General features: G+C 37.4%; 1 protein-coding gene and 1 long non-coding RNA gene across 5 annotated transcripts in view; both read left to right on the forward strand.

The window, feature by feature from the left end:
• LOC117432701 (obscurin-like) overlaps positions 1 to 11874 on the forward strand; it is a 37695-nt gene extending 25821 nt beyond the window's left edge. Inside the window, exons 6-7 of one of the 4 annotated variants that reach the window (XR_009320077.1) lie at positions 454 to 1403; positions 2119 to 3172. Coding sequence is in view for 2 of the 4 variants with exons in the window: in XM_059016189.1 (XP_058872172.1) it covers positions 11540 to 11859 (320 nt within the window). In the remaining 2 variants the exon portion in view is untranslated. Of the gene's footprint in view, positions 1 to 453; positions 3173 to 11539 lie in introns of those variants that run through there. The other 3 variants (XR_009320078.1, XM_059016189.1, XM_059016188.1) reach the window with 3 other exon arrangements.
• Positions 3513 to 6220, forward strand: LOC131722967 (uncharacterized). The gene is made up of 2 exons (XR_009320079.1): positions 3513 to 3731; positions 4519 to 6220. It is a non-coding gene; the product is annotated as an uncharacterized LOC131722967 (long non-coding RNA).
• Positions 11875 to 11883: the final 9 nt, after the last annotated feature.

Here is an 11883-nt window from a genome sequence, read left to right on the forward strand (position 1 = left end):
CACAGCAATCTTTAAAAAAAAAAACATAATAAGCCTTTTCATATTACTCATTACTGTAATTTACAATTTTTTTTTATGTATTTACTTGTTTCAATATTTACTGTACTGCACTGAAAAGACCATCATTAAATAGTCTATGATATATTCTAAAGGTGGTATGGGGGTAGAAGATGGAACTGAATCTCCTTTAATGTTTGTCTGCTTGATGACATGTTAACTATTGTTCTTCAAATGAAACCGTTTTGACAGGACTCACCATGAAGTACAGTCCCCACAAGATGAGGTTTATATATTATAGGGGCGGTATTGAAATCTCCCACTATTCACAGCATTAAAGAGAACACATCATCATCACATTAATATTGATCTGAATTATTAAAATTATTTAACAGCTGGCTACCTTTAAGCCTAATGGTGATGCTTTTCTACACGTTGTTGCTTATGTTCCCACAGGAGATATGACAACTCCAAACACATCTATCAAGACCCAACAGACAAATGAGACAGGCAAGTGGGGCCAGCACTTTCAAAAGACGATGCTGCACTGTTCTGCGCCGTGTCTTGGTATTCTTCAATGGAATGTAAAGAGGGACAGGCTATTGACTAGCCTATCAGACAGCTAACACTAGATGCTGATTTTTTAAAAATAAATTTCTTATAATCGAGTACACTCACATGAGGAAACATGTCCACTTTGTCAGTCAGAAAGTGCAAATGTGGTAATGTTACATTGGTAAGCAGAAATCAATATTTTGAAGATTATTATTGTGAAGAGTCTGAATCGGATTAATTTACTTTCTAGATCAGATTTTTATTTGACGGTTTGTCTAGATACGGCAGCAGAATTCCTTATTGCCGCTTGACTTGAATTTCTTTATATTTTTTTATTTTCCTTTTACAATGACCCGACTCATACTTGCGAGGGGCCGACGTAGTAGTCGCGAGACGTGGTAAGATGTTTCTAATATGGTACAAATTACAATCAGACCACTAATCTGAACAGAATTGGGATTAGTAAACCTCTACTGTTTGTTATGCATATATTTAGGTTCATTCTGAAGGCATGTTTTTAACAAGTTAAAATGTATTTTTAGAGTCTCGCTATCAGCTCACACTTCAGCTAGACAAACACAACCAAATAGAAGGAATGGATGTATTATTTAAATGTATGATACCATTTGAACTCAGAGATGCAGCAGGAAAAGAGGGTTTTTTCCATCTGTATAAAAATGGAAGCCTTGTCGATTCACAAGCCGATCCCAAACACTTACCAGTTGTAGAGTTTGCCATTAAAAAAGTTAAGAGGAATGATACTGGAAACTACACCTGTGTGTATGGAAAAGAGAAACCTGTGAACACAGCAAACAGCAAACGCAGTCGCCCAGTCTACCTTCATGTGACAGGTAAGGACTGAGCTGAATACTTTGTGACACAGTGGGGTCAACTCAATTGATCTAAACTCTGGCACATGCAGCCTCCTTCTTTCAATCATCAGATGAGGGGACTGTGAAAAACAACATCTGTAATGGGGTTTGTGTGACTTCTTTACAGTAATTTACAGTAATTATGAGAAAGATTAAACACGAAATGTCCCAGGTGGGGCTATACTACAATTGTAAAAAAAAATTTAAAAAAATGGGCCAAATGGTCTAGTAAGCAAAATAGCACAGCAATCTTTAAAAAAAAAAAAAAAAACATAATAAGCCTTTTCATATTACTCATTACTGTAATTTACAATTTTTTATGTATTTACTTCAATATTTACTGTACTGCACTGAAAAGACCATCATTAAATAGTCTATGATATATTCTAAAGGTGGTATGGGGGTAGAAGATGGAACTGAATCTCCTTTAATGTTTGTCTGCTTGATGACATTTTAACTATTGTTCTTCAAATGAAACCGTTTTGACAGGACTCACCATGAAGTACAGTCCCCACAAGATGAGTTTGATATATTATAGGGGCGGTATTGAAATCTCCCACTATTCACAGCATTAAAGAGAACACATCATCATCACATTAATATTGATCTGAATTATTAAAATTATTGAACAGCTGGCCACCTTTTTAGCCTAATGGTGATACTTTTCTACACGTTGTTGCTTATGTTCCCACAGGAGATATGACAACTCCAAACACATCTATCAAGACACAACAGACAAATGAGACAGGCAAGTGGGGCCAGCACTTTCAAAAGACGATGCTGCACTGTTCTGCGCCGTGTCTTGGTATTCTTCAATGGAATGTAAAGAGGGACAGGCTATTGATTAGCCTATCAGACAGCTAACACTTAGATGCTGATTTTTTAAAAATAAATTTCTTATAATCGAGTACACTCACATGAGGAAACATGTCCACTTTGTCAGTCAGAAAGTGCAAATGTGGTAATGTTACATTGGTAAGCAGAAATCAATATTTTGAAGATCATTATTGTGAAGAGTCTGAATCGGATTAATTTGCTTTCTGGAGCAGACTTTTATTTGACGGTTTGTCTAGATACGGCAGCAGAATTCCTTATTGTCGCTTGACTTGAATTTCTTTATATTTTTTTATTTTCCTTTTACAATGACCCGACTCGTACTTGCGAGTGGCCGACGTAATAGTCGCGAGACTGTTTCGACTCTGAAAACGTCATATAATTTGTGACGCATGTGAGGCCCTAGGCCACCACCTTGCCTTAAGGCCGGCCCTGCTCCTATTTTTTTTTTCTGTTTGGTCATCAGACCCCTGGATTAAAATAAACAGAACTAATTTTCACCCGTACTTTGTTGTCTGTCTCTTCATTGTTGGATTACTACACTGCACCTGCACGTACCACTTGTCTCTTTGCCACAAGGCACTAATTGATTTATATACTGCACCAGAAATTATAATTGAATCAGAATGATCACAGCTCTGATTATTGCTGGTACATATGGAACATTTAATGTCAGATTTAACCAACTCCGAAAACTAGACTTTCTGGAAAACATGATTATTGTGTGTTTGGTGTACCTGCTCAAAAACCAAGAATGTATGGCTTCACTGTGGAGCATACTGTATGTACCCTATTAACATACTGCAAGATCAAGTCACTGTAAAAACAGGATTGGATTACATTTGTTTTCAACACATCTTGATCGTGCTTTTATGTTAATAGGTTATTAGTGAATTATATAATTTGTTTATTGAATTATATAACATTTTGTCATATGTTAACATATAGACAGTGGGCAGCAGTGTGGAGTAGTGGTTAGGGCACTGGACTCTTGACCGGAGGGTTGTGGGTTCAATCCCCAGTGGGGGACACTGCTGTTGTACCCTTGAGCAAGGTACTTTACCTAGATTGCTCCAGTAAAAACCCAACTGTATAAATGGTCAATTGTATGTAAAAATAATGTGATAACTTAATAATGTGAAATAATGTATAATGTGATATCTTGTAACAATTGTAAGTCGCCCTGGACAAGGGCGTCTGCTAAGAAATTAATAATAATAATAATAATAATAATAATAATAGATGAGAAGCTCAGGTGGGTCTAGTTTGGCTCACAGTAAAACTTCATAATCCCTGTCTTGTGTCCCCACACAGCCTGTATAACCAACCACTGATTCTGTTTTCTCCTCAATGCAGAGTCGTACGGGCTGGGGAATGACATCAGAATCTTTCTATCTCTGGGGATCCTTCTTGTGCTCTCAGTTATTGTGGGGGAACACTTCAGGAGCAGACAGAGGAAACACCATGGGGATGGTAAGGAAGCTTCCCTCATGGATTAAATATAATTGCCTGATTGATCACGAATCTTTCATATATACACACAGAAAGAAGTCATACTGGATGACTATAGTGCATATATATATATATATATATAGTGACAGATATAGGCTCTGCACATGGGTGCACATGTGTGTGTGTGTGTGTGGTAATGAAGATTGTTTAATTGTGTGATTGTTTCATTCAAAAGTGTGGAATGTGGCCAGGTGGTGGGTGATTGAATGATTCACAATTACCCCTTGTCACTTCCTATAAAAGATCAAGGGAATTAATGTTTGTAGTGGGTTGTGTAGGTGAGTGCTGGGAGAGGAAAAGAAAGAAAGAAAGAAAGAAAGAAAGAAAAGTGCACCAGGAATGCTGTGCTTGGGTGCTGTTTTGTTATATATATTAAAGAATGTTTCCACAAAGTTACAAAACAGTTCTTAGTAATGGTGAGCAATGTAATGGTCAAAGATAAGTAATGTTCAGGACTCTAAAGCTGCTCTCCAATCAGCAATTATAAAGTTACACTTGTGTTTTTAATTTTGGTTAAATGAATGTTTTTACGCAAATAAACTGTATGTATGTATGTGTGTGTGTGTATATATATATATATATATATAGTGACAAAATCCTTCTTTTGTAGTAATATTGACACTTTCCAAGATCTTGACGGCTGTCTTCCAGTGCAAATGAGTTAGTCCAGACAAACAGCAATTAGCTGGGTTTGCTGAAGATGGTTCTAAAGGCTATTTTTACCTAATAAAATGTTGCTCTCTTACAGACACCAATGGACAATAAACCGGCCCATCCTTCAACGCTGTCCTTTAATCTGCAGTGCAGGTGTAACACATCTTGTAATACGACACAAACAGCTCACACGTTACAAAGAAATATCCTGCGAGGAAAAGGATTGATCTACAAAAAGCACCACTTTGTGAAAGCAAAGTAAAAGTGTTGCTATCTTGTGTTCTCTGATAGCATATACAAGCTTATTGTAAGGCTGCATGACATTTAGTTTCTGAGTTTCTGAATTCAACATTGCTGATTTTATAAAGTGTTACTGAACACCCTGCAGTGTTTACTAGAAACCCAATACTTTGCTTTTGCTGTGTCTGTTTTTCATACCTTCTTCAATTTATTTGTGTTTTTTTCACACCTTGTGGAAATACATTTCTCAGGAGTGTTTATCAGGAGAAGATCATTTCTCTTCAAATCATCACAGTGTATCCAGATCAGGCTCCCGCTTGTAACAAAGCTGGTGCTCTGAATGAGTGATGAGTTGTGGGAACAGGAAATTAGCATTGTGACAAGAGGGAGCATGAACTTGATACACTGCAGAGGTGTTAAAACCAATCCTCGCCCAGGACAACTGGAAGCTGCTAGAGACTGGAATATGCTGGCAGATGTTGGTCAACGGCTTATTTTTCCACCTGAGATTGCCACCACTAACCTTCGACCAGATATTGTCTTGTGGTCTGGATCAGCACGCCTTGTTCACCTGGTAGAGTTAACAGTGCCATGGGAGGACGCTGTAGATGAGGCGTATGAGAGGAAGAAACTGCGGTATGCTCAACTAGCCACTGAAGCGGAACAGCGAGGATGGAGAGTTCGGGTTTACCCAGTGGAAGTGGGTTGTCGAGGATTTGTGGCACACTCTACAACCCGGTTTCTCAGAGACGTCGGATTCAGTGGCCAAGAGTTGCGTCGCACAGTGAAGAACTTATCTGAAGCAGCAGAGAGGAGCAGCAACTGGCTGTGGTTGAGACGGAAAGATTCTGGCTGGGGACAGGTAAGTAAGCTGGGCTGAGTTGAGTGGGGGACGGAGGGGGGTGATGCTGGGACGCCAGAATCACCGTCGAGCCCTCTTGAGGTGTCGTGGGCTAGTCGACGAAACACTGAGGATGGAAGGTGCCCACTTGAAAACCCCAGAGATGTACCCTACTTAGCTCAATCCAGACGGTTGTCATGCTGATGCGCTGGGGAGGCCGCACTTTGGTTGATCCCCGGAGCCAGCATCGCAGCCGTTGTGTGTGCTGATGCGCCAGGGAGGCAAAATAAGCTGATCCCTGGAGCCAGCATTACACTTCAGCCATTAACACCAGACAGAAGGATATCTACATCATCATATGGAAGGAAACGCAAATGGATGGAGACGCATATGGATCACATTAGTTTACTGTAAAGCTACGTCTTAGTTGGTGCTTATCTTGGCGAGAGCCGAGTTCAAATCAGCATGAAGTTTTAACATCTACTCTCGTGTAATGGAAATCAGGGTGATTCATAATTCACACAACAATGTCAGAGATGTATTATGATTGCCATCTTGCACACTGAACTTACAGCACAGAGCTGCATTGTGCTGCTAACATTGCAGGGTTACTGTTAGCTTCATTAGTCAAACACACTCTTTATTATGTAGATGAAAAGGGCTTTTCTTTTGGTTATGTTTATTTTGTTGTGCATAATAAAATATTTTGATCTAAGTTGTCTCATTAGTATTATTCCTACTTGTCCAGTCGGCCTATAACACTGTTTTTCACCTGCAGAATTGTTTGTACGAGTATGTTAATGTAAAATGCCAGAGAGGACCAGCACTCAGGACCAGATCAGATTGCAATTTTCCCTTTCTGGTCCAATGTCAGACCCTGTCCGACATCATCAAAAAGACATAAAAAACAGGTCTCTAGTCGTTATTTCTCCGGAAAAAGCCGAGAAAACCATTAAATGGTCGAGTGAGACCATTAGGAGCTGATAGAAGCCGAAAAAAAGGGGCGTATCTCATGAATACAGATAGCCCGGTATTTATCGGTATGCACTACTATGTAGATGTATGTGAAAAATACAGCGAACAAGGGGTGGGGCGGGGCTGGAGATGCAGTACTGAGTGTCCTGTTGATATGCAGTGCCTTTTAAACCTGTTGTACTGTGAAAAAAATACTTTTAAACAGTGCGTCTAAAATAAACTGCGCGTGTAAAAATAAATTGGACCTGACACGCCTGAGACACGCTGAATAAATGGACTGCTAAGGGCTGATCTTGTGGAGAGTCACAAAGTTGGATTCTGCTGCTCTACAGCCCCTAGTGGCCATGTGATTTCAACATCATTTATTTTTTAAACTCCAATATTCAACCATTAGTATATTGACATTGGTAGAGGGTAGAGTGGCGTCCTTTCAAACATGAACACTTTGTTACATTGTCTCTTTAAATCTTTGAAAACTCTTTCAATAGTATTTAAAAGATAAGAGGGGTTAAAATGTTAATATGTTCAATGTACAATCTGAATTATAATGTTATTTTCCAGCAGATCTGGAGGAAAAACTGTACTAGCTACAGCTATAGTGCTCAGCATTGAGACAGCAGTGTCTGCTGACTTCATTCCCTATGGTGGTTAGAATTTGACTGGATTTGTAGTTTTACAGTTATCTTGATTTTCATGTTGGTTTTTGTGGCGTGCACATTTGAGTGTTCGGGAGGTGGCATGTATCAGATACTCGTACTCGGAATTGCGTTTAAGAAGTATTTATCAGCAGGTATTCAATAAACCCATTCATTAACGTGTTGATTTCAAAACAAGAAAACCTGCCCTTCGTTCACATTTACAATTGGGTAATAATAATAATATCTTTATATAGCGCATTTCATAGTGGACCACCATCACAAAGCGCTTTACAGAGGTAGGCTGTGAACTGTGCATTGTATGCAGAGTCACTTAGACTTAAAAATAGTCAAATATAAAAAAGGTTTAAATTACATCAGTTCCTTGATTTAAGAGCAATCACCCTCAGATTGTGTAAATACAGGCCTACATGTTATACATTGATTACCACATGTGTGGTCTTACAGTGTGTGCAATGGAATAGTTTCACTGCCTTTTATTAAGACAGGAACAATATTTTTAGTTGCAGTGTTTAGATGATGCCAATGAGAGCGTGTGAAGGACTCAAACTATTTGTTTATCTCTCTTGATCGTCTGTTGCCACATTGGTATTCGTCTGATTATGCCAGAAATATACATGCATAACGAAAACACACATTTCTATTGCGCATGTGTTTCCATTGCTGTATTATAGACTCATAGTGTGCTCTGTTACATTCAGGGAACTACATTTGAGGAACTGTACAGTGTTAGTTTCAGAGATTAAGTTAACAGCATTCTAATATGCCTTGGAATATAAACGTTGTCATGCTATGTAAGTATTATTTATTTGATAACTTTTTTATGTCAGTAAATTTAACTTGTTCATTTTCTTATTTGTAAAATGGTTAATTTGTTTTTCAGTTTTTGCACTTGGAGACGTGCTGCTGGTTTCGACATGTATGTGTGTCTCTGACACAATAAGATATAATGATTGATTTTTTTTTTTTTATTTCTTAGCAGACGCCCTTATCCAGGGCAACTTACAATTGTTAAATGATATCACATTATTTTTACATACAATTACATTATTTTTTACACATTATTTTTACATAGAATTACCCATTTATACAGTTGGGTTTTACTGGAGCAATCTAGGTAAAGTACCTTGCTCAAGGGTACAGCTGCAGTGTCCCCCACCTGGGATTGAACCCATGACCCTCTGTTCAAGAGTCCAGAGCCCTAACCACTCTCCACACTGCTGCCCTAAGCCTATTTAATGCTTGAAACGAATAACATTTATGGTGAAATTCACAAGGTCGTTTACTCTGAAGTGTTTTCAGCACCATTATTTCTGAAAGAACAAACACAGTGAAACATCTATTAACATGTTATTGAGGTGTTGATGATTATTATCAAGGCATTATAGTTTATTACCATTTCTAGTGATACTGCTAGTTGAAAGCTGTGTGGTTTCATGTTATGCCTCAGGATACATGTTTTACAAAGCTGTATTTGTAGTGTTTGATATTATTGGTAGTATTACCACCTACAGTATAATGTAAATGCAGTTGATATTCTACAGTTGTAATTAGTGGTTAAACACACACTTCAATAAGTGTCCATATGTTCCTATTTGCTTAACAGATTGTTCTCTTTCGTGGTATTTTTTAAATATTTTGTTTTTATTTCATTTTTATAGAGCCAGTTCACACATCAATAATTCAAATTGGGAAAGCATCTGTAGTGGAAGGGGAGAAGGTTGAATTCAAATGTGTAATGGCAGTTTTTCCATCAGGTCCGCTCAGAAAGACACACACCCATATTACAAGGCACTGTGTGAGAATGTGCCGCTCGACGGGGGATATCAGCTCTTTGTGGCTGACCTCCTGGAACTAATTTCCGGCCCAGGCCTCCCGGTGCAGACTTCCATCCCTATTCATTTCTAGGGCTGTGCTGATACTCCTGCTCAGAAATGCTTTTAAGAAGTATTTATCAGCCGGTATTCAATAAACCCATTCATTAACGTGTTGATTTCAAAACAAGAAAACCTGCCCTTCGCTCACGTTTACAATTGGGTAATAATAATAATATCTTTATATAGCATATTTCATAGTGGACCACCATCACAAAGCGCTTTACAGAGGTAGGCTGTGAACTGTGCATTGTATGCAGTGTCACTTAGACTTAAAAATAGTCAAATATAAAAAAGGTTTAAATTACATCAGTTCCTTGATTTAAGAGCAATCACCCTCAGATTGTGTAAATACAGGCCTACATGTTATACATTGATTGCCAATTGTGTGGTCTTACAGTGTGTGCAATGGAATAGTTTCACAGCCTTTTATTAAGACAGGAACAATATTTTTAGTTGCCGTGTTTAGATGATGGCAATGAGAGAGTGTGAAGGACTCAAACTATTTGTTTATCTCTCTTGATCGTCTGTTGCCACATTGATATTCGTCTAATTATGCCAGAAATATACATGCATAACGAAAACACACATTTCTATTGTGCATGAGATTCCATTGCTGTATTATAGTCTCATAGTGTGCACTGTTACATTTAGGGAACTACATTTGAGGAACTGTACAGTGTTAGTTTCAGAGATTAAGTTAACAGCATTCTAATATGCCTTGGAATATAAACGTTGTCATGCTATGTAAGTATTATTTATTTGATAACTTTTTTTTATGTCAGTAAATTTAACTTGTTCATTTTCTTATTTGTAAAATGGTTAATTTGTTTTTCAGTTTTTGCACTTGGAGACGTGCTGCTGGTTTCGACAGGTATGTGTGTCTCTGACACAATAAGATATTATGATTGATTTATTTTTTATTTCTTAGCAGATGCCCTTATCCAGGGCGACTTACAATTGTTACCAGATATCACATTATTTTTACATACAATTACATTATTTTTTAAACATTATTTTTACATAGAATTACCCATTTATACAGTTGGGTTTTAGTGGAGCAATCTAGGTAAAGTACCTTGCTCAAGGGTACAGCTGCAGTGTCCCCCACCTGGGATTGAACCCATGTCCCTCCGGTCAAGGGTCCAGAGCCATAATCATTACTCCACACTGCTGCCATAAGCCTATTTAATGCTTGAAGCGAATAACATTTAGGGAGAAATTCACAAGGTTGTTTACTCTGAAGTGTTTTCAGCACCATTATTTCTGAAAGAACAAACACAGTGTATATGAAACATCTATTAACATGTTATTGAGGTGTTGATGATTATTATCGAGGCATTATAGTTTATTACCATGTCTAGTGATACTGCTCGTGGAAAGCTGTGTGGTTTCATGTTATGCCTCAGGATACATGTTTTACAAAGCTGTATTTCTAGTGCTTGATATTATTAGTATTATTACTTACCACCTACAGTATAATATAAATACAGTTGATATGCTACAGTTGTAATTAGTGGTTAAACACACACTTCACTAAGTGTCCATATGTCCATATCTTCCTATTTGTTTAACAGATTGTTCTCTTTCATGTTATTTTTTACATTTTTTTAATTTCATCTTTATAGAGCCAGTTCGCACAGCAATAATTCAAATTGGGAAAGCATCTGTAGTGGAAGGGGAGAAGGTTGAATTCAAATGTTTAATATCAGCTGTGCATGAAGAACAAACAGAGAACAAGGAGATGAACTGGTTCCATTTATATAAAAACAGAGAGAATATCAGCTCACTGCCCAGAGGAACGGGAACTGTCACATTTATAAAAGAAGACATCAAAAAGAATGACGCTGGAGACTACACCTGCATGTATGGAAATGAGAATCCTGGAGACCTGACAAACATCAGCCATGGTTCTTCAGTTTATCTCAACGTACAAGGTAAGTACAGCACCAAACAACGAGGAAACCTGAATTTTTGTAAAATACATTAACTGATTTTAATATAAAAAAATAACAGAAACACATTTGAAAATACTTAGCGTTGTTCTTTACTAACTACTTTTAGACCCTAAATCATTCAACTGATGTTATTTTCCAAATGTTTAGCGTATATAAATAATATACTACCCCTTCAGTCACTTGGTGATTTAAAATAAAAAATCCTGAAATTGTATTAAAAATATTTAAACTAAATTTCCCATACACTAGACTCCCACTAATCTGAATCATGCTATGGTAATTAAATGCTTACTGATATCAGCTGAAGAAAGTTAAATCTTATAATTATGTGAGAATGTATAAAATAGCTGTCTCTGAATGTTTTATTCAAATGGTTATTACTGATTTATCATCAACTATAACAAAAAATATCAAACATAGGACGTGATAAGATTTTTCTAATAAGGTACAAATTACAATCAGACCACTAATCTGAACAGAATAGGGATTAGTAAACCTCTACTGTTTGTTATTGCATATATTTAGGTTCATTCTGAAGGCATGTTTTTAACAAGTTAAAATGTATTTTCAGAGTTAAGCTATCAGCTCCTACTTCAGCTGGACAAACACAACCAAATGGAAGGAATGGATGTATCATTTCAATGTATAATACCAGTTGAATTCAGAGATGCAACAGGAAAAGAGGGTTTTTTCCATCTGTATAAAAATGGAAGCCTTGTCGTTTCACAACACGATCCCAAAGGCATATCAGCTGTCAAGTTTTCTATTAAAAAGGTTAAGAGGAGTGATACTGGAAACTACACCTGTGTGTATGGAAAAGAGAAGCTTGTGAACTCAGCAAACAGCAAACGCAGTCGCCCAGTCTACCTTCATGTGACAGGTAAGGACTGAGCTGAATACTTTGTGACACAGTGG

Source organism: Acipenser ruthenus, chromosome 52 (assembly GCF_902713425.1).
Source record: "Acipenser ruthenus chromosome 52, fAciRut3.2 maternal haplotype, whole genome shotgun sequence".
NCBI classification, from domain to species: Eukaryota; Metazoa; Chordata; class Actinopteri; order Acipenseriformes; family Acipenseridae; genus Acipenser; species Acipenser ruthenus.